The 25,233-nt window shown below is 36.2% G+C and overlaps 1 protein-coding gene across 1 annotated transcript in view; it reads right to left on the bottom strand.

The window, feature by feature from the left end:
* Positions 1 to 25,174, bottom strand: part of LOC125242638 (terminal nucleotidyltransferase 5C) — a 55,517-nt gene extending 30,343 nt beyond the window's left edge. The window contains exon 1 of the mRNA XM_048151471.1: positions 24,968 to 25,174. Within this exon, the coding sequence (XP_048007428.1) occupies positions 24,968 to 25,039 (72 nt within the window). The 5' untranslated portion in view covers positions 25,040 to 25,174. The remainder of the gene's footprint in view (positions 1 to 24,967) is intronic.
* Between the last annotated feature and the right edge of the window lie 59 nt (positions 25,175 to 25,233).

Genomic DNA, 25,233 nt, shown 5'->3' with positions numbered 1-25,233 from the left:
ACGCGAAAGTTTAATAAATTCTATGGATTGCCCTATCCTTCCTGTGAAGTCTTTGGTCACAAACCGTGATTTAAGATACAAAATCGGCCTGACAGAGCCTTGAGGGAATTTGGGTGAAGGCCGTATTGCAAGGACATCGTTTTACGGTGCTCTTACACGGGAAACACAATTCCAAGCAATTTACATACCATTGCCGCGTTTGCTCCATAGTTAGTTGATGCGTATGGAACAAATGCGGTAATGGTATGTAGATCGCTTGGAATAGTTTTTCCCGTGTAAGAGCACCATTAACCCGAGCGCGAGGCAAAATGGGATTGTAATTAAAGGAGGGCTTAACAACCCTTAGGATGTTTACTTAGGTAATGTTTGGTAACTGAATTAGAATATCGGACTTGTCTACAGCTGTGTAGTATCTTGTAAGCTTTGTAAACTCCTACGTAAATGATTTAAGAGGATACGGTAGCGAAAATGCTAAAATGGAAAGGAGCCCTCCTTTACACTTGGGAATTTTAGTTAAATATACAAGTGTTATTAACTAGATTTATTGAAAAAAAATTGTCCATTAAGAACAACTCAGTCAAAAGATATTTCAAAAAAAATCTTTAAAATCGAGGTTCCGCTCTCGACTCATTCCTCCTTCAAAACTTAATCAATCGGAACGAAATTTGAGAATCTATGTCGGACCGTTTAGATTTTTTGGTGAATTGTTACCAATCTTGAGTATCACACCTTTTTTTGCGCCACAATGGAAAAGGCCGTTTTTGGAAATTTTTGATTGGCTCGGTCCGACACAGATAAGAATTTAATAACAATCTGTGTTGAAAAAATCATTACTCTATCTTCAAAAACCAGGGAGGAAATAGTCGAGAGCGTTTGTATGGAGAATTGACCCCTACCGTATCGTCTTTTACTAAACTTGTGCAAGAAAAAAAGGCAACATTCTCTCATATCTTAGAAATTATAACTCTTCGGTTCTAAAATAGAAATGTATTTCTATTTTGACGTTTTATAGAAAACTTTTAATTTCAGATTTTTTTCCGCAACACCTGTAGGTAAAAGGGATGGTACAGTCGAGTCATTAATATGTGTACATTTTTTAACCTTATTGCAACGGGTTTAGTTGAAGAAATGTACACATAATTATGAACTCGACGGTACTATTGGTAAGTAACATTGTTACTCAGCATCAATATTTCCTTGTTAAACAGGCAATGAACAGCGAAGTGTCAAGCACTGTCGGGCGCCAATTGTCACTATTGTTAAATAGAACTACACTACACTGGTAACTTTTCTTTTTGTCACATGTACGTTGCACGCGCTTCGTTATCGGCGCACTTGGCATAATTATTTAATGTGTTGTTATGGAAAAGTGTTATCACAGCGGAAGTCGATAAGACCGAGGGGCCATTACTGCCGCTTATCATTGATAACGTGCGAGAAAGTTTTTAATGATAAATTGTTAAGGACGAATCGTCCTACAAACATAATGTCTTTCAGTGATAGTTTAAATAATAAAAAAATAGTTTATTTGCCAAAAAGTCTTACAAAAGATTTTACCTTTGACCACCACACTAGGCTAGGCCTGTCTCGTGGAGTCAGTCCAAACATTACCATTTACATATTATACATTTACTTTTCCTACGCTGAAGAAACAATTCTAAAGACTAAAAAATATTTAAGACTATATGCTAAAATATGCAGCGTTTATGCTTTTTGCTTATATGCGATTATACATTATCCGACCCATATCCCTGCATACATTTAAGCCGCCATCTTTGATTTTTGCCTTTTTTTTTTTTTTCATTTATTTAATTTTTGAAATCCTTCCTACATCCGATATCGGACTGTGCGAGAATTGTCATGCGAGTTTTATATTGCGGTATTTGACTGTCGCGCAGTTGTATGAAACCTAAGGAGTCCGTAATGCATAATGTAACTAAAATTGCATGCGAGTTCGTGTGCCGTCTTAATACGCCTTAAAGTTCGTTGTACAGTCAGTTGCAGAGAAAAGTAGACCCCTTTGCATACAAATTTATATTTTTTTTAATATTATAAATGGGCTTACTCTTGGCCACAGACTAGCCAAAGGCAAAGACGTGGCCTACGATGGAGTGAGCTCGCCCAGAAGATGGCAGGGGGTCTCCTTTTCTCTGCAGCTGACTGTACTTTAAAAGTGCTTCATACTCTTACACGTTACTGTTTATATTTGTGCTAATATAAGTATTCTTCTTTAAAAATGTTTTTAAAGAAGTTTGAAAACCGGGAACCTATCTTAATGATTTATCAAACCTGTGCCTTTTCGGGGAAGATTTTATACCAAAAGCCTCCATCAGCAAGTATTTACCTGTAAAAGAAAAAAAGGATGTTTAAAACATGGATTTAAGACATAAATATTTAGTTTTATTTTCTGAAAGAAAGGAAGAAAGAAAAATATTTTATTTGCAGATACACATCAAACAATTCGAAACAAACAATAAAAGAAAATAAAAAACCGACCATGTTTGTGTGACAAGCTAGTTGTGTCAGAAAAAAGCGGCATTTATGAAAAATCGATGTGGCGTAATAATTATCTTTTAATGTCTACGACTTTTTTACTAACACAATTAGGTAAGATTAACCCCTCAAACGTTAAACTGAAATTGTCAAATTACAATTAAATTAAAAAAAAGGTTAAATAATACTATAATAATAATAATAAACACACGGACGTAGGTAATGTTTTAAACCCCCGACGCAAAAACGACGGGGTGTTATAAGTTTGACGTGTCTGTCTGTCTGTCTGTCCGTCCGTCTCTGTCTGTTTGTTTGTCTGTCTGTTTGTCTGTCTGTCTGTGTGTGTGTCTGTCTGTGGTATCGTAGCTCCCGAACGGATGAACCGATTTCGATTTAGTTTTTTTTTGTTTGAAAGCTGAGTTAGTCGGGAATGTTCTTAGCCATGTTTTATGAAAATCGGTCCACTATGTCGCGGTCGGGAGTATTTTCAAATTTTTAATTTTGTGGTTAGGTTATTACTAACAAATCTCTCAAACAATTTAAACTGAAATTGTCAAATTACAATTCAGTAGATAATATTTGACAACGCCGTTCCAGGGGTTAAATAATACTTGTAATTTTGTCCGACATAAGAAATATAAAAAAAACACACGGACGTAATGTTTTTATCAAATTTGCTTAACACTGTTACTGTAAACTATTAAAGGGCTACGTGTGATGGTTGCGTTACAAGTGTGCGATAAGTTAACTATTACTAAACACTGGCCTACATTTCACTGCCTACTTTCTTAATACTGTTTATTCTGTTTAATAGAAAAAAAAACCTGTTAAAATCCATTTAGGTAACTAATATACATGGGAATACACTTCATAGTACAAATATGAAACATATACATATACTAGCGACCCGCCCCGGCTTCGCACGGGTACTATACCTACATGTAAACCGTCCTCTACAATCACTCTATCTATTTAAAAAAACCGCATCAAAATCCGTTGCGTAGTTTTAAAGATTTAAGCATACATAGGGACATAGGGACAGAGAAAGCGACTTTGTTTTATACTATGTCATAAATTAAATAATAACAAGATCATACCATCCCATACATTAAAATGCGACCGCCTAAGACCGCGCTTACACTCCACCACACATAGATGGCGCCACAAAAAAAAATGTCTTGTAGCTTTCGATTATACTTGTAGATGGCGTTAAGTGTCACTTTTGACATAGATTTACGGCTCGGAATTGACACTTAATGCCAATCTACAAATAATCGGTGGCAACCAGGCATTTTTTTGTGGCGCCATCTATGTGTGGTGGAGTGTAAGCGCGATCTTAGGCGGTCGCATTTTAATGTATGGGATGGTATGATCTTGTTATATTTAATTTATGACTATGTAGTGATGATAGTGATAGTAATTTATTATGGTAATGCCTGCTGCCGTCATAAAAAGTTGTACCTATTACTTATACATGTGCCATGGGTTTGAAACAGTGGGGTACCATTCTACCATTATTATATTTATAAGCTGGTGATGACAACGACATTGACATCAGACATTATTCATCATCATCATATCACATATTTAAAATTGCAAACGGGACTTAAATAATCGCGTATTTACTATGTTTTAAACACTAACCTCCGACGTTTCAAGGACGGCATTGTCCCCGTGGTCTCGGAGCAGACTGGCTGAAGTTGACATCAACATCTTCTAGCTGTACGAGTTTTTCGAACTACCCGCACTTGGCCCTGACTACCCACTTGAACAGTTTGTGCACTAGGGATGTCACCTCGTCGACACACAACACTCTCGATATTCGGTTTTTCAACCTGCGATATTTGTTTCTTCTCGCATATCATCATATCAGCCATAGGAATAGGACGTCCACTGCTGAACATGGGCCTTCCCTTTGGACCTCCATATATTATAGGTACCATATATGGAGCTCACCCCATGGGCCACCATATAGACATTATTGACGAAAAAAAATTATTACGCCTTAGTGCGTTTTCACATTATCCGATCCAATATCGGATGTCGGACCGATATCCCATACATTACTCATACTCATTACAGGCGCCATCTTGGATTTTTCTATTGAAATCCTTCCGATATCCGATATCGGATCGGATAATGTGAAAACGCACTTAGTTGTACACTGTACTTGTTAATTCGTTATGAAATGTTTTATCCATGTTATGTGGAATAAGTTAATTATTTTTAACTCTGATAAATAAGCTACATGCCACTTTTTATCAAGTTTTTTCTGTCATATGCACATTTAGTAATATTATGTAAGTTGAAATGTGTGTCAAGGGTTACATTGTAATATGAAACATAATTTAGTTTGATTTTATTATATTTATAATCAAATCTATTTTTTTTTCTTTTTTTTTAATACTTTTTTCAAGGTTTTTTGTAATCCCCTATTTTTGTTTATCTTTAGCCCAGATTCTCGTAGTTGTTTCGGCCCTTAACTAAAATTGTCTTTCATCGAACATTTTAACAGCCCCAAGTAAACAAACTCGTGAGGAATATTAATAACCGCCGGAATAATTTATTCTCGGGCGCCCGCCGCGTCGCATACTAAAGTTTCCCTCAAAGGACCCATCTGCCATTTTAATTTACATACGCTGAGACCACGAGCCGGTAAAATGGGCAGAGTAACATCACGGTCATTGAGGCATCAGCAGGGCAATCATGGCCGCGCGATAAATGATAAAACATCAGGCCGTATATCGCACTTACAAATAGTGCGATAGGGATAGCCCGATGTTTTATCATTTATTGTGCGACCATAAGTAATTGCCTACCTGGTCGATTCGGCCCGATACATGTATTACAGATAAAGAAGTTACAGATCAGGTACCAACGGGACAAATCAACAAGTAAAATCATACATATGGGTCGACAGTGCACATGGAAATATTGCAAACGTTGTCGGCTTCTGTATCCTGAAATAAAGAGGAATAACGTTTCTCGATTTTTGACCTATTAATCATCATCAACATCATCAATTTAAGAGCGGGGCTCTTGTCGGTGTAGCTTGATGAAGTTGTCTCCACTTTGGTCGATCCGAAGCCAGCCTTTTAGTGTCCTGGTACGACACGGCCCTTACATGTTCCTTTACTTGGCTCATATAACTCTTTCTTGGCCTTCCCCTTCCTCTCCTTCCATTTAATTTCCCTTCTATTATGTTTGTGATGAAATGGTCCTATTAATACTAACGTCGATTTTCTTTTAAGGGCACCAATGCACCTTTAAATAGGTATAATCAAATATTATCTGAAAAAATCGGACAATAACTGATTTTCTTTGCTTTAGGTTTTCAACCCTTTAGGCTCTATGCAATTACAATATATGCCTAAAGACTTACATTATTTTTGTCACACTGTTCAAATAAACTTCTACAAATAAAAAAAATAGTAAGGTGAGCCTGTAACCTGAAGGAATTCAAAGCAAAACCTAACTCTGCGAACACATGGGTTTATAGTTTAATACACCACATAATGTAACCTTTTATGTCACGCGAAAATGAAATAATAATGCATTTGCCCATGAAGAAATTATTTAATATCACAGCATTCACAGCCACCTGCTGTTTTTTAGCTACTGGCAAGTGTCTATTATCACGCAGTGCCTTTTGTTCTAGCATCACAAAGGTTTGTAAATGAGATAGTCGGACAAACAATGTTCCGTCAACTATCTACTGGCCATTCCTGCACGCGTGCCATAATTCTTTCACTGTACAAGCTATTCGACTCTGGAATGCACTTCCCCTGACTATAAGACAGGCCCCAAGTAAGTTAATTTTCAAACGCATGCTGCACCAGCATCTGCTGAGTGCGGCACAAGTTAATTAGTTCTCCTTCGCCCATATGCATAATGTTTATAATACATATATTATTTGTATGTATATTTGTGTATAAGTATACGTGTAATGATATTAACGTATTATTTATGTATTATATTGATTGTATGTAAATAATATTGCTATACTTGTCAATAGTTGTCATGCTTTCTAAATTTATTTTTCTTACTGCACCCACATTCGCGAATTTCTGTTTGGGCCTATGGTTGACTGGTAGAGAATGCCTCAAGGCATTAAGTCCGCCATTTGTACTTTTTTTCAATTGTGCAATAAAGTTTAAATAAATAAATAATAAATAAATAATTAGTTTTATTGGTGAACTCTCACTGCAATTAATTTTTAGAAACAGAATGAATATATTTGGTGTAATAAGAATGCAACCTATCCTATTACATTTAACACTATTGGACAAAACACCAAAATTGATGCTGAGTGCAGCATAAAAATAATTATATGCCGATGCATAAGTTATCCATGTCGCTAGTTTTGCAGGGCAACCGAGAAATTTAAGTTGTTACTCTGTTCAGTTTTTTTACTTGGTAACACGTTAACAACATGGCTGCATTTTCGAACCTGTTGATGAAAATTAAATTTGAATTTAGAACGATAACGGATAACTGACCTAAATATAAAAGGGACGGAAAGAGAAAATTAGAGTTGATTGATTGAATTACGAAGCCATTTTGTTTGAAACAGAACGTTTTTTGATTACCCGTGATCGAAATGGCCTGGAATAAATTAAGATTTAATTATAGGGGATATGTAATGTGAATGATGTTAATAATATAGCCGTATTTTATTAATTAATGATGTCATGGATGTCTTTGATGCTACTTCTTCTTCTTCCTCCTACCCTTATCCCACGTTATATGGGGTCGGTACAACACGTCTTCCTCTTCCATTCTCCTCTATCTTGCGTCATCTCAACACTCACATCTTTCTTCCTCATATCCTCTTTCACACATTCCATCCAGCGTTGTTTGGGTTTACCCCTCCCTCTCCATCCATCAATCTTCATCTCCAACATTCTTTTGCCTATATATGACATTCATCCCTCCTCATTACATGGCCGTACTACGCCAACCTGCCACTCCTCATCTTTTCCGTTATAGGCGCAACTTTCAAACTTCCCCTAATATACTCATTCCTGATCCGATCCATTCTGGTCACTCCACACATCCATCTTAACATTCTCATTTCCGCTACGTGCACTCTTCTTTCATCATCCACCTTTGTCGCCCAGCATTCGGCATTTATTTGTGTGATGAGCACAGATATTTGTTCCTGAGTTATGAATGTTTTCTACGTATATAAGTATTTATATATTATATATATCGTTGTCTGAGTACCCACAACACAAGCCTTCTTGAGCTTACCGTGGGCCTCAGTCAATCTGTGTAAGAATGTCCTGTATTTATTTATTTATTTATATCATCTCATTTCTTCACTTTGCCCATTTTTTTCTCGGTTTTCCTCTCTCGTTACATACAAAACAAAACTGTGTACAATGTCAAAGTAATATCAAGTAGAGTTTGAATAGGTTACAAGTTTGAATAAGGATGCGAATACAAAAAGGAAAAGTTTTCTTGTTCAATTTCACACTTTTACAATCATATGACAGTTATCCACAGAGATTGTGAGTACTTAGCTATCAAATTATGTACCTAAAATAAGTATTTTGAATAGTTATGTAATATGTTTAAATAACTTTCATAGAATCACGTGCAGTTGTAATGCAATGTGGGCCACCGAAAACGCTACACTTGTTAATATCAAGGATGCACCGCTCACGAACGCTAGGTAAGATGGCGGCGCTAACGTTTAATTAGATAGCCTTGCTGTTACATGCTCACGATTAATGGTGGGGCCGATTTTCGATGATCTGGCCTAGTATGTAGTGACGGCCTGCTAAGCCGACGTTCCTGGGTTCGAACTCCGGTAACTGGTAAGGGCATGTAATTGTGTGATGAACACAGATATTACGAGTATTTATTTCGGAGTTATGGGTGTTTTCTATGTATATCGTTGCTTATTGGCCTTAGTACAAGCTATGTTTAGTTTAGGGCTACGTTGATGTGTGCAAGATGTCCACTATATTTATTAAGTAATTAGGTAACCTTGCTATGCTCACGATAATGAGCTCGTGGGGCACATTTGGATTACAGACAACGAGAATGATATAAAAAATGTTTATTCTATTACTTTTACTTTGGTATCGTCTTCAGATCCGTGTGCCGACAGATATAAATCGTCACTACTTTAAAAAAACTTGTATCTTCGTCTGTCAATGAAAAAGAAAATTGTAGTAAGTATGTATGAAATGCATATAGACTTACTGCGTTTTAACTTTGAGGAGCAGCGTGAGATAGGAGATTTTTTCAAAGTAGTGACGAAATACGAAATTTCAGACTTTTTGAACACGCATATCATGAGGGTATATTGTATAATATACTAGCTTTTGCCGCGGCTTCGCTCGCGTTAGAAAAAGACATAAAGTAGCCTTTGTCACTCTCCATCCCTTCAACTATCTTCTCTTAAAATATCACGTCAATTCGTCGCACCGTTTTGCCGTGAAAGACGGACAAACAAACAGACACACACACTTTGACATTTATAATATTAGCATGTATAACAGTAGGAACGATAATAAACCTTTCTTTATTTTAATTTTATAATTATTTTGATTAATCTAATTAAAAACTTTTCTTCATGGTTTATAACGATACACTTTGACCGGATTGATTATTTCAAGGCATAAATATTCCATTGTTGTGATAAACATGAGAGTGCTCGCGGCGGCTAGATTCCCGTGCACTTTATCCATATGGATTTTCTTTTAATAAAAAATGTATTAAGTATCAACATATCTGGTGGTCTAGCGGTAAGTCCACGCGACTTTCAATCCGGAGCTCGCGGGTTCGAACCCGGCTCGTACCAATGAGTTTTTTCGAAACTTATGAGCGAAATGTCATTTGATATTTGCCAGTCGCTTTTCGGTGAAGGAAAACATCGTGAGGAAACCGGACTAATTCTTGATTAGGCCTAGTAACCCTTCGGGTTGGAAGGTTAGGCAGTCGCTTTCTTACAACTAGTGCCTACGCTACATCTTTGGATTATTTGTCAAAGCGGACCCCAGGACCCCATGAGGCACATGCCGGGATAACGCAAGGAGGATGATATTGATAATATCTCCCCAGATATCACCACCCTCCTTGCGTCCTTGCAAGGTAGTGCCGCCGCTAAGTCGAACAAAAAAGCGGCGCGGCTGTACCATCCTTCTCGATTTCTTGTATTCTAATAGCTGCTTACAAATTGGTGTTTATTTTATTTATTTAGAGCCTAATGTGTCCCACTGCTGGGCAAAGGCCTCCCCCCTCTTTTTCCACTCATCCCTGTTTGGAGCAACATCTGGCCAATCTTTCAAAAAGGAGTCCAAGTTATCCCGCCATCGCCGGCGTGGTCTGCCGGTTCCCGGTTTGACTGTGGGGCTCCCATTCCGTGGTTATCTTGGCCCAGTTAGGTGTTAGACTTTATAAATGTTTAATAGGTAATGATATTAATATAACAAAACATTTACTTAGTAGCGATCGCGGAATCTGTCATACGTGCGCTTCTATATTTAGAGCAGAATGCGCGGCGCTTATGAATGAAACATGCGCTGGCTACCTGTCGCTAACGTTTAATATTGCTAAGAGTTTCGACTGAATACGAAATGCATTTAGTTACAATTCAGCATGTTTTATGATGTATTTTGGGGTTGCTGTACTACCGGGCTAGCACAGGAATAGCGAGCATTTTTTAATTTTATTTTAATACGGGTAGTTTATCTTTGGAGCGAGCTATTATTAGTATTACTAATCCTGATCAACGCAAGAGTACTCGATTAAGATTAAGCAATCCAAGCAGTCAGTCAGTTTGACGACAGGTCTGGCCTAGCGGGTGACCCTGCCTGCTAAGCCGCGGTCCCGGGTTCGAATCCCGTTAAGGGCATTTATTTGTGTGATGAGCACAGATATTTGTTCCTGAGTCATGGATGTTTTCTATGTATATAAGTTTGTATTTGTATATTATATTTATATATCGTTGTCTGAGTACCCACAACACAAGCCTCCTTGAGCTTACCGTGAGACTCAGTCAATCTGTGTAAAAATGTCCTATAATATTTATTTATTTATTTTACCCTTATGATATACGTCATAAATTGTTTAACAAGATAATTATATATATGTATAACCGTATCACGTTTGCAATTTAGCAAAGTTGTGTGAAACTATATGTACCTGTGCAATATCGGTATGTTGTTTTGTGGTCTGGATCTGAATATTTTGAATGACGAGAGTTGCCATATTTTATGGCAATTATTATATCAGAGGGCCTAGCCAAAAAAGGCAATCTTTGTTAGAAAACTTAAATAATGATAATAATCACGTAATTTTTCGTAGCATCTCCCATCTCGACAAATCTCTGTCGTTGAATACTTGACGATAAAGTTCAGTGAGCTGCAAAATCGTGATGGAAAAATAATGAATGACTTCATTGATAAATTAGCCATGCACCTTTGCAGCTGACTGTACGATTGCCTACTTTGTTAGCCCCCAGGGACATTGGTCATAGAAGATGGTCACATTGGTCACATCACTCGCATCAAAGTCACTCTATTATTCACGGAAAAAGCGAATGAGGTAAATAGGTACCTCTATTGTTTTACAATTTTCTGCGGTTGTAAAAAATACACTGACAGCTCCGCTTACGTACATCAGCTGTCCATAGTTCATTCATTAACAAATTTACATCAAACATAGGTGTATTAAAAGTAAGGAGGTTCTGTGAGTACCTATGTGTCTACGTTGCAGAGATGATTACGGTCAAGTTAACCTTATTCTCTTGTTTTAATATTTTGTAATCTACTAACGGTTTCTTGCACCACCGAAAATGGAAATTTTATATGGCATTTCACAGTTGACAGACCACTAACCGTGAGTTAAGCGGGTGGTGCAAGTGGCCTTGTAGGTACGAGTATGCACACGTTATATTTAATTAATACAACCCCTAAACGTATTGAAAAATAAATATTCCTGTTATGGAAACCGGTTACGGCTTTAATCCGGAATAGCAATATAGTACCTAAAGACATTTCATCAGTCAGTATTAGTAAGTTGGTAAATTCTAACTGAGTTATCGTGAAAAGTTTTTATTTTATTTTCAGAAGTCTTTGCGGTTGTTAACAATAACAAAAATAAATTCGACCGAATTGATCAAAACGAATATAATATAAATCAGCACTAAATAAATAATACCATAGGACACTACACAGATTGACTAATTATTGAAGACTAACTAAACGAACTTTTAAGTCACCAAACGTTTCGAGACTTTTCAACATCACGAGACATAAGTACAACAATGCCGTCAAACTCATGAAATACACACTCCAAACTCGAGTGCGACCGCACGCAACCCAACCTACCTTCCGACGTGATTTTTACGCGCACCGAAGCCGTATTCGCGCATGCGCACGCCGCGTGCAGTGAAAATGTCGCGCGCGTATGCCGATATGCGATACACATTACTTTTACAACGTGTTTACGCTTTTACATTGTTACCGAATTTATTGGTTCGTCGCGCTTGTAGTTTTTTAAATGTAGAACAGTGGGGTAACTACACCTGATTTTAGGAACCTACTTTAGAAAAAAAAGTAGGTACCTATCAGACAGTACATCAAATATAACGAGACGGTCAATGCGCTCACAAATATCTGAAAACGTTTCTAATGTCAGAGCGCGTGTGTTCTGATATTTTGATCTGGGGCCCATTTCTTAAAACTGAAAGTTACAAGTTACAAGCGGAATTCTCCAACTTGTCATATTAGAGATTGATTACCACTTGTAAATTGTAACTTGTAGCTTCGTGAAATGGGCTCCCTGATTGATTCCTAAACGCCATTGAATAATTTTAATGAGTTTTAAACACAATAGCAAGTAAAACAATTTAGCATAAAATATTCATAGGAACGTTCTCGTATCAGATGATAAAAATAACAATATGCAGCGATTATACAACATGATAATGTATTGTAATCGTACTCTCGTATAAATTGATAAGAAATGAATTATCAGATAGGAATCTTGGTAGGTATTATAGCAGGGGGCTAATCTGAATCCATTAGAATAGTCCATTTCGGATGATTTTTTTATTTACGTGCCAGATTTAGTAACTTTTGAAGCCACTATAGGAAGCCAGCAGCATCGAAACCTGGCATCTTTTATACCCATCATTCTACTATCGTTAGCCCCTTTTATACCCATATCTAGATACATATCTACTGTGTTTCGATTGTTTCGAACGAGTAACACTGCCCAATCAATAGTATCAAAGAGGATCGAGTAAAATGTGTAAATCACATTGCATAGACTGCCAATCTCTTGACACAGGCTTAAAACTTTTGAACCTCAGTTTTGACAATTTGGCCCATATTCTTTGCTTGATATGTTTTAAAATGTAAAATGTTAATTATTAGCGCTATCTAGCTGAGCGTACCCCAAAGGTGTAATGCCATCTAGGCCAGCGTACCTTTTTCTGTATGGTACTGAGGTACGTTTCTGTCTATACGGAGTTATATATGTCTTTGCTAATATTAAACAATAAACACGTGAAAGTAATTCTGCATGTCTCATGTCAGCATGTTACCTTTTTTACATTGAAACTGCTGACCCAAATCTATATGACAATGGAAATAACTACCTAAAAAAATTGGCCAAGAGCGTGTCGGGCCACGCTCAGTGTAGGGTTCCGTAGTTTTCCGTATTTTTCTCAAAACTACTGAACCTATCAAGTTCAAAACAATTTTCCTAGAAAGTCTTTATAAAGTTCTACTTTTGTGATTTTTTTCATATTTTTTTAAACATATGGTTCAAAAGTTAGAGGGGGGGGGGGGACGCAATTTTTTTTTCCTTTAGGAGCGATTATTTCCGAAAATATTAATATTATCAAAAAACGATCTTAGTAAACCCTTATTCATTTTTAAATACCTATCCAACAATATATCACACGTTGGGGTTGGAATGAAAAAAATATCAGCCCCCACTTTACATGTAGGGGGTACCCTAATAAAACATTTTTTTCCATTTTTTATTTTTGCACTTTGTTGGCGTGATTGATATACATATTGGTACCAAATTTCAGCTTTCTAGTGCTTACGGTTACTGAGATTATCCGGACGGACGGACGGACGGACGGACGGACGGACAGACAGACATGGCGAAACTATAAGGGTTCCTAGTTGACTACGGAACCCTAATTTTGATCGTGTGACTTAAATATAAATTATTAAGCGTGTGCAAAATCATGAAATATTATGTCCGTACAGTTGATATCGAAATCATAATCGCATTATACCTTTTGAACCCTTTACATGCGAAGAAGTCGTGTGCTATATGCTATTGTTGTGTGTTGTTAAAGTAGACTTCAATGTATTCAGATACCGTTTATAAATACTACCTATTAGTATTTGTTAACTTAAAAAAATTAAAATTTTGAAAACCCGCGACAGTAGACCGATTTTCATGAAATGGCTAAGAACACTCCCGATTTACTCAGCTTTCAGACAAAAAAAAACTAAATTCATATCGGTTCATCCGTTCGGGAGCTACGATGCCAGAGAAAGACACACACACACAGAGACAGACAGACAAACAGACAGACAGCCAGACAGACACAAACGTCAAACTTATAACACCCCGTCGTTTTTGCGTCGGGGGTTAAAAAAGGGCTGAATGAGAACAATAAGTTAAAAGTAACAATACATAAAAAATCCTTAAGCTACTCTAAAGTCCACATATTTAGTAGTATTTACCTAATAATTACATAGGTAATGAACCACCAAATCTCAGTTTTTGTTTTATTGTTTTGCGTACATTGACACTGAGAGCTCGACACATGCCTTAGAAATATTAATATCCACTCGTATTTATGATTTACAATCCGTAAATGATATTATTTATTACAATATTGCAAGCACATGTCAATCGCGGTTCAACTAGCACAAACATAAAATCATCTATCTCTATTACACTCTACTGATTAGAAAGAACAGTAGCCACGGCACGTGTGGTAATGTCGCATTTCCCAACACATTGTCTACAAAGTTCACAGGCCAACCGTTTGATAATAATACATTTCGACCGCTATCAAGATAAACGAATATAAACTTTAAACGAGTATTATAAAGTCTTTACAAACGCACTTGGAACCATTTCAGTTTCAACTTCATGAGTCATGTATTGCTATTAAACAATTACGACGCAACGAAAATGTGACTTGTAAAATAAAACAATTGGCGTGCTATTGAAATATCAACTTTACATACTACGGATTAAAAAAAGTTTCAGTTGTTTTATGTTTATAGACGATGCGGCATAGTATGCATTTTGTATTCGCGCGTGAAGGGTATTAGATATTTCGTTATTTTATATGCAACATTTGAGAGATGTGAAGTAAAGGTGGAATAAGTTGATAATTGCACTTTGTTCTGTAAGGTGCATTAGGTAACCCCCGGAAAGTCGCATAAAAATCACAATTATTTCCGCATCAAATCAAGATTCCCCTTTTGGAATTATCCGAGCATTTCTCTCATTCGGAATTACCCTAAAGCACCTTATTCATATTTTTGTTGCTGACTGGGGTAATAGATATTGGTCATTTTATAGATGTTTTCCCTTCTATATTCACTTTCTGAAAATTTTCAGTTGTATGTTGTATCATAAATACTTTAGGACGGTGGTAATGAGCGGCAAAATGTCACTGTCGGGCGCCAACTGTCACTGTGGTGAAACAGGCCACTGATGTGTTACGATTTTCAAGGTTAAAATTAATATTAAATACTAATAATTAACAATCAATACAAAACTGCCTATTAAAGTGATTAACTGTAAGAAATAAAAAATAAAATACATGTCACGTATCACGTATTTTTATATTTCTTACAGGGGCAATAGGTAAACTATAATTATTATCATGAATTAAGGGTGGTACTGTATGACTATTGAACTTTTTGAACGTCACGTCTTGCGACAAGCGTCATCATCAACCTTGCTTGTAATGTACGAAGTTGGATATTGGGCTGTAACCGCGCGCGTCTGTTGACGTTCTTTGGTTGTCAAAGGCAAAATGAAACACACGTGACGTTCCATGTCGAAAGGGTCCATTAGTAATAAGGACTATTTCATCAGAATTTTTGTTAGATTTTTGACACTAAGCTAGAAAAAAAGTAGAACTTTTTTTTTCTCTCGTGGCTTTTACTCCTTAGGAGTAGAACTTTGTAACTGGCAACATCACAGTGTCGTTCCTGTCAAAACGAGATGACACTGCGATGTTGTCATTTTTCTCCGGAAGTTTACCAACGAAAATTTATGATATTTTTTATATCCAAACAAAGCTTCTTATTTAATTTGTACTCTTTTTGCCAATCTGCAGCGTAACGAAGCTAGGATATCCAGTTACTCAGCACATGACTGGGATGGATAGTCTCTTAGGTACGGTAGAACGTCAAAGATGTAGTCAGTAGAAAACCCTATTTTTTCCCATACTCTAAGTGGTAGGTAGTTGAATGCAGTTGAACTGCATGACCATACAATACTATTATCTCATCGAGGAGCAAGCAGCGATATAGATACTAACTAATTTAGTTTCAAAAAGTTTAATGCAGTAAAAAGAGTTGTTGATAGCAAATAAATGGAAGGGAAGGATTATATCGCGTATTTATAGCGGTTTACAGCAATCGATCAACGGGTCCATAAGTTAGTTCCTTAGATTTGTTCGCGAGTAACTATCGCGGTTACCAAAAACAAGGGATGTTTAAAAATGAATCGCCCAGAGACACGTCATACTCTTTAAAGATACTTTAATGTCTTTAGGCATCACACATATTCAAAGCTACGCTTTCAGGCAGTTTTATTTCAGAATGTTTTTAGTGGTTGAAAAAATTGTGAAAATCTTATAACTTGTAAAACGCATTATCACGGTTGCAAGTTAAACTTACGTTCATTATCACAGTAGATAATACAATAAAAACATTGTTCATAACAAACAAGGCAAAGATCTCTTTGTTAACCCGTGTAAACATCCTCGCAGTCCGACAAAAATGTAAATTCGGCCATTTACGCACGCGGTTAGTTATTCAAGTGATGTAATTCGGAACGATTGTTACTCATACCGTTGAATTTCAATTGAGAAACGTTTCAATAAAATGCGTGTGAGGTATTTGTACAGTCAAGATTTTCAGAAATTTTAATCATTTTTATAATTGGGTCTTCGTCTTCACAGTAAAAGAAAGAATCTTCCACTTTACCTACAACAAACACAGTCCAAGTACATAGTTCATAACACTTTAAATTCTCGCTTTTTGTACCTACACATAATAAATGTACTAAATATGTAGTTCATAAAACGAGAGAAGAAATCATTAGGTAATTAAAATGAACATACATACTCGATTTTGCATTACATTGTATCGTAAAATTCCTACTTCATTTCAGTCTTAATTTGCTTCATCTGTTGCAAGGGCTAATTACTATAGAATTGAAGACGTACGTAGAATTAAAGACGGACGTATTAAACTTTTTGTGAAACATATTCTGGAGGAGTCTAGTCGTCGTGAGCACTCATGCCTACATGATGGGTCTCCGTATGACTCGAAACATGACGCCAGTCACAGTATATTAACGTGACCACATCCATATATTTCAATATTTTGTAGAATAATATTGTCTTCGGTTGATGAAATAAAACTATGGAAACGGATTAAATCGCGTATAATGAATTTAAAATACATCCCGACGTTTCGAACTCTTTACAGCGTTCGTGGTCAACGGGTGACTGAGGAAAAATTACAATGTGCAATTCTGTAGAATTTTAGATATTTCAGATAAAAATCTCCTTAGTGTATTTGAAGCATGTAAAGACTTCTGTTTTGGAAAGCCCCCATCTATACTACCTACTACATACTTATATATTAATGGGACAGCCCTCAAGGACCCCAACAATGTCAACTTTCACTAACCATAGGATTAGTTGTGTCAAGGCAATAATTATTCCAAATTATTTGCAGGTACATGTGTTCCGCCAAATTACTCAACCGAATGTCAACATGACGGTCAGACTAAATAATTGGGGTTTTCCTCCTGAAATTAAAGAAATACTGTATTGCAAACTCAGCTGGACATGTAGTCATGTTGACAGTAAATATTGTAAACTCAGAATATGATAATGAAATTGCGATTTCTTATATTGAGACCACAAATTAGTGCCCCCGTGTGGTGACGGGTTAAGAATTTCACCACCCCCTTTCTTCCCGTGGGTATCGTAGAAGTTGACTGTGGGATATGGATTAAATTATGGCGTAGGCGAGAAGCTGGCAACCTGTCACTGCAATGTCACAATTTGGATTTCTTTCAACCCCTTTTCGCCTAGAGTGGCACTGAAACTTAGTATTCATGTGCTCTGCCTACCCCTTTATGGGCTACAGGCGTGATTATATATATGTATGTGTATGTAAACATAGTTTACCTAGAACTACGAGTAGAAAGACTGTATAACATTACAGTGGTCTCTCTTTTTGTGGGTAGGCGTATTGTACATTATATTATAATGTCATATAAGTATTGCACGCATAAAGATAATTTACCTATAAACATACCAATTTTTTAAACAAGTGGGTAGCCACAGATACCGCTCGCGATAAGTACACCGCATCCGTACTATTCCAGTTACAATGTTGCTGTGAAAATAATAATTATTAAATAATAAATATTAATATAATTTCTTCTAAGAACACAATGTTGTCATTGGCTGTTTATTATATACCTAGATTACCTAGCTATTATACCTACATTACAAGGCCTGGTAATTTGTGTAGTCATACTACCCTGTTTTTAACCCCCGACGCAAAAACGACGGGGTGTTATAAGTTTGACGTGTCCGTCTGTCTGTATGATGTCTGTAACTATGTCTGTCTGTCTGTGTGTGTCTGTCTGTGGCATCGTAGTTCCCGAAAGGATGAACCGATTTTGATTTTATTTTTGTTTGAAAGCTGAATTAGTCGGGAGTGTTTTTAGCCGTGTTTCATGAAAATCGGTCCACTATTCGGGGTTTTTTTTTGCCATGTTGAATCAGATCAGAAGTCAGCAGAATCTGTATATATCTTCTATGTATATCTAATCAGATTGATATAAAGTAGGTAAGTAAACAATAACTACAATTCGATAGATTGAAGATAACGTTTGATCAAAACATTAAAAATACATACATACATACATACAATCACGCCAGTATCCCATAAAGGGGTAGGCAGAGCACATGAAACTACTCAAGTTTCAGTACCACTCTTGGCAAATAAGAGATTGATAGAAAACGAAACTATGACATTGCAGTGACAGGTTGCCAGCCTCTCGCCTACGCCACAATTTAACCCATATCCTACAGTCGCCTACGACACCCACGGGAAGAAAGAGGGTGGTGAAATTCTTAACCCGTCACCACACGGGGGCACTAATTTGTGGTCTCAATATAAGAAATCGCAATTTCATTGTTAAAAATATGATAACAATTCCCATTTTATTCATTTAACGTTATTTTATTTGTTATTGTTATTGGTAATCAAAAGCCATACTGTCTCAGACTTTAATAATCGGACGTATTATTTTAAATGTCAAGTAAACAAACATTATAGTACAATAACGTTATTCTTATTGTTATTTTTATTAGCGTCAGCGATTCGATGCACTTGATAATTAATAAACTCATTAAAGTATAACACCCGGCAAGTGACGAAACGTAAAGAATACCTTTACCGCGAGTTTGACAAACATATTTCTATACATCTCTTACTGGTATGTTAGAGCGAGATGTATAGAAAGTTAATAAGTCAGTAACAAGTTCGCAGCGAGCAACGGAATGAAATAGTAAATTACGATACAAGTACGAAAAGGGGGAATTCGAAACGAGTGGCGATAATTTTTTTATAGATTATTTCATGAGATTATAAAAAAATTAGATATTTGGGAATATTTTGAATTTTATCTGGAATTGAGTTTATAGCTACTTAAACACACGCGTGTATTTCTAAAAAAGCCTAGACAGAGCTCATAAAACTACCCAATAGAAATATTAGGGTTGCAGTGCCATTTTTTTTTCAAAGTTGTCCACCCCACTTTTTCTGTAACATGGGTATTTTTCAGAATCGCGAGGTCTTTCCATCCTGATAGGAGGAAAAAAATGTCCCAAGATTTCCATACATTTTTCAAACCTTCCATTCCGTTACCGCCATACAAAATGTATGAAAAAATTGTAACGGAATGGGAAAAAACCTTGGGAATTTTTTTTCTCCTATTAGGATTGAAAGAGCTCGGGATTATAAGTGGATTAACCACATAAAAAATTCCAAATCCAAAAAAAGTGGGGTGGACAACTTTGAAAAAAAAAAATGGCCCACCAGAGATCATGTGTATTTTTGACTGAATAATAAAATTATGTTTATTATCTACATAAGTCTACCATTAAAATAAATTATTTTCGCTCATCAAACTAAAAGTAAATGATACACTTGAACAACTTTCATTTAACTTCTGTAACGCAGGTGACATAACTGACTATATTTTATGAATAATTCACGACATGCCATCGCTTCGATCTACTTAATAAGGCTACTCATGAGGGCATTTACGTTTCAATGTTTCACCGTGTACACTGTACCTAATAAAAAAAAGTCTAAATGACAGTTTGAATAATGAGTATATCATCTATCATCATTAGGCCTTTCACATCTTTACAGATGCCGATTTAAGCAGCGACTCTGATCGAGCGACAGCGCCGCTTGTGGCTGGGCCATTTTTTTTAAGATTTGGAAATTTGTATGTGTTTTCCACTCAGAATCGCGAGCTCTTTCAATCCTAATAGGAGGAAAAAAAGTGTCCCTAAGGTTTTTTTTTCCCTATTCCGTTACCATTTTTTCATACATTTTGTGTATGGCGGTAACCGAATGGAAGGTTCGGAAAAATGTATGGAAATCTTGGGACATTTTTTTCTCCTATCAGGATCGAAAGAGCTCTCGATTCTGAGTATGAGTCGCGTAAAAAATACTCCATGTTGCAAAAAAAGTGGGGTCGACAACTTTGAAAAAAATGGCCCGGCTACATAACCCGATCTCGTGGTCGTGAAACCCATGACAGGTCCTGGTTTCAAAATTTAGCCCCAAGACGGGCTTCATAGGCAACAATGAGGATCGCACTCGTGCGGACCCTAGTTTTAATGAGAGTATTACGATACATATACGGGAAAAAAGGGATGTTCGAAACCTGTGGCGATAAATTACTTCTATAAATCGAAATCGAAAAGATTTACGATTTTTCTTTTTGCACGTGTATCGTACGACGTTTATCAGTACATATACCCTCTGAAGTAGGTACATATCAACCTGACAAGAAATTAACCACTTCTCACACTACTGCGATAAAAAAGCACCACCAAAAGTATCTTTAATACCTACAATAGAAAAACAAGTAATGTATAAGAGTTTTGAATGATTCACGGTTATTTTCATTAGACTTATATTGACCGGGATATAGACCGTCCGGCCGGCTGTCCGACCGGGAGCCCGACAAAAAATCAAAAAGGTAATCACGGTCTATATCCCGGTCAATATAAGTCTGGAAGTAATGTATAATTTAGATACAGGGTCACGCCAATTCAGAAGTAATAAATTTGTATGACCAAGCATCCTGTAGCAAATCGATAAACAAGTTAAACACCGGAATTGAAAATTTAATTCATAGCATTTTTGACGTTTAATGGAATAATGGGTATTATTATGTCTGTTCGATACAAAACTTCATAGACTAACCCCTTTCTCATAAACGTTCTCTAAAGGTATCAAGCCGATAAAGTTAGTTTGTCCTTTTCGATCACACCAATACGTCGGAAAGGGACAAACAAACTTCATCAGATTTTTTTATCATGCAGAAACGTCTGCGAGTGATATTATATACTTTTAAATTAAAGGAAAAAATGAAAAATTCACACCTCCGGCAAGACTCGAACCTGCGACCTCTGGCTTTGCCGGAGCCAGCCACGCTCCCAACTGGAAAGCCAGAGGTAGCAGGTTCGGGTCCTGCCGGAAGTGTGAATTTTTCCATTTTTCCTTTAATTTAAATATATAGAACTTCATCAGCTTGATAACTTTAATGAACGTTTATGAATAAGGGGGTAAATCATTCAATATTTATACAAATATATGTAATATTATTAAATACGAAACAAAGCATTTAATATAATATACGTGCCGTTTACAAGAACCGGTACTAGTAAATACCAGTTTATGTGAAGAAAGTCGACATCTTCATTGTTACCTCATTTCAATTTTAAAATCGCAAATGAGGTTCGTATATATAAACTTTCTACCGCTCGCGAATTAGAATTGTACATTTAACGCTTGTATATATAATTTTAAATTCATTTAGTAAGCATAGAAAGACTGACAACACTGATAGATATACTAGTATGTATGTCTTTCCCATCACGGAACAATGGTATTCCGGACCTTTGGGAGGCGTGCGCGGGGCCGAAGCCAACACGTAGAGGCCCTTTCGACACTTTAATGAAATGTAAGGGGTACACCGAGCGGATGTTGCCCTTGCCCGTATCATGGGACACACGCAGAGGCAACACCCGCCAGGGTGTAAGGACTATTTGAGAGTTAATGGAATCTAAAATGAACTGGTCTATTTTGATGAAAGTGATGGACTAAATCTAGTATGTATGTATTATTAACCAATGAGGTTTCATGTAATTGAAGACATTCCTATATTATAATAAAAATGCAGAACTAGTTGAACGTTTAGTCGAGATGATTAACTAATAACTACTTACCTATTTTGTTATGTTGTTGCGACGACGAAATTAGATGTAAGCATGTATTTTAAATATGTTCTCATGTCAGTGATGTTATTATCTTTATGAGAATAAATGTCTTTAAACCTAAACCTATCATGGTCTAAAAAAAAGTAGTCCAAAATATGCCTAGAACATTATAAGTTTGCTAAGATCGTAAAGTATCATAAAAATGCGGCTTACCAATCAAGGTCCTAAACTTAAACTCTATTGAGAATTAAGATCCTTTCTATCAAAAAATCAAACTATAATTCTGATTCTGACAAAAAGGTTTTCATTGTACATGAAGCAGAGAAACCAAGCAGGCAATTATAATCGCGTGATAAACGATATAACGTCGGGCCGTCCTTTCGCACGCACCGATGCGATAAACTTTATCGAACTAGTGTGCTACGCCCGCAAAGGGTTTTTAAATACACAGTTCCAAAATCTTACAGAAATCTTGTTAATAAAAACATACCTATATACATATATTGAATTACAAATGTTAACCTACTACATTATTGATAATATAAACAGAACTTCCTCCGTGGAAGTCGGTTAAAGCCCACGCGTCCGGAAAATGCATTAAACATAGACGCCGTGTTTGGAGATCGCTGAAAACACGAAAAACTCACTTCCGCGAGACGAAAAACAATGATATCAAACTTGGCGGGGAAAACCGGGCCTAACACGCACTCACTACTACACAAACTGCTAGGACTTTCCAGTTTTCACGGTGATTTAGTTGACAAAAGATATGCATGAAATAAAACTATGGAAACGGATTAAATCGCGTGTAATGAATTTACAATTCATCCCGACGTTTCGAACACTTTATAGCGTTGCTTTGCAGCATTGTAATTTTTCCTCAGTCACCCGTTGACCACGAACACTGTAAAGTGTTCGAAACGTCGGGATGAATTGTAAATACTAAATACATTATAGGCGATTTCATCCGTTTCCATAGTTTTATTCATGAGTAACTATCGCGGTAACCGAAGACAATATTAAAAGATATTCAATTCAATTTCAATTCAATTCAAAAACCTTAATGTAATAAATAATAATACAATATATAAGGAATTAAATCTTAAAAAACTAAGTCAAAAATTATCATAAATACTAATAGTCATAAACATATTAAAAACTCAAGAAATTAAAACAAAATGTCAACAAAAGAAAATTAAGCCAAAGACCTAACACGATTAAATCATGATCTAATCTTTTTGCTCTTTCTATTATTTTAACTAGACAAAATACATAAACATAATATAACAAATTAAATATATATTCATGAGCCATTTACATTTATTAAAGTAGATAGCTCTGCTGTCAGTCGCCGCTCGATATCGCAAATTTTACGAACTTGATACCTAATAACAAAATGGTTTTGACATTTAATAAAATATTACTTGGTCGTAAAAATAACTGGCCTGTTCTGTTTAAATCTTTATGAGTTTTATTCATATTCCTTCATTCCAATGATTTTTTCAATAAATCCGCTACTGTTTGCAATTAAATAAGTTTAAATCAATGGTTTGCTGGAAGAAATCGCTCTTTAGTATTAAAAGAGCGCATTATTGTTTCTATCTAGTCATAAGATTGTCGGTCGTAAAGTCAAATTGAAGACATACATACATACATACAATCACGCCTGTATCCCATAAAGGGGTAAGCAGAACACATGAAACTACTAAAGCTTCAGTGCCACTCTTGGCAAATTGAAGAAATTGTATTAAAACAAAATAATATGTTACATTCCATTGATACTTTATAACTTACATAGGTATAGCAATTACACAGAGAAAACATATTGAACGATGTTAACTATATAAAACAAGAACACTGATAACCTTGGAAGCGAAGATTTATTGTTCAAGATATATAAGTAACAATTTTTATTTTGTCATCAATAAGTAAGTCATGATCTTAATTGATGTCACATACAAGATGTAAAAAAATCGATAAAACAAGACACACACATTAAAGCAGACTAAAAATCGATTCAAATCGATTTTCACAATCTTTTGTCAGTATGTGGGTAAGAATGAAACAATTGGACACCGAAGGTCAGTACGGCGCAAATTGTCTAGAATTTGCGACATTACGCCCACACGACACAAATACTACACTTTTACTAGGTCTATAGGATATAAATAAATGTAATTTGCCGATTTATATCTAAATGTTCTTGATAAACGTGTTTTATAAACATATATTTATTTTATTATTTTATTTTTATTATTTTTTATTATTTTAGCTTTAGTAGTTTCATGTGCTCTGCCTACCCCTTTATGGGATACAGGCGTGATTGTATGTATGTATGTATGTATGTATTATTTTAGAAATTAAAACACCTATAAATAAACGAAATACGTTATTAATTAGCAACACAAAGTTAATTACTTTTGTAGTGAGTCTATGTTTCTGTTTTGATCGACAGATATCTTAATGAAAATGAATGTAGCATTTAATTTTCCTGTTTATGTCAACACAATAAAATAACGATTTATCTTCCCCCACTGTTCTTGAACACGATTTTACGTTAGTTTCATAGTTTCAAATTGTAACAGTATTTTTCGGGACACACGCTTAATTTACACCATCGCAAAAAACGAAACTTTTCGCTAATACGGAATTGGCCGCGCGCCACAGCGATCATCACATGATACGCACCTTCATATCGTCGAGCATGTCACACACGGAGATCAGCGACGCAGTATCGGGGGACACCTTGATAACACCCATGGCGAAATTCCCTACTATCCAGGTCCGTCCAAACTTTTTAAATTTTCGAATATGGAACGCGCGTCAGTCGTTTTAGGAACACAGCGAGACGGGCGTACGCCGTGACCGAGCCGCGTGGACTGACGTCGTGAGAACGCTCGCGCCAGTGAAAGGGTCGTGACGTCACTGCCGATAACGCGAGCGCGACTTGTTGC

The sequence above is a fragment of the Leguminivora glycinivorella genome, chromosome 3 (genome assembly GCF_023078275.1).
Source record: "Leguminivora glycinivorella isolate SPB_JAAS2020 chromosome 3, LegGlyc_1.1, whole genome shotgun sequence".
NCBI classification, from domain to species: domain Eukaryota; kingdom Metazoa; phylum Arthropoda; class Insecta; order Lepidoptera; family Tortricidae; genus Leguminivora; species Leguminivora glycinivorella.
This window is presented reverse-complemented; position numbering and strand designations above follow the sequence as displayed.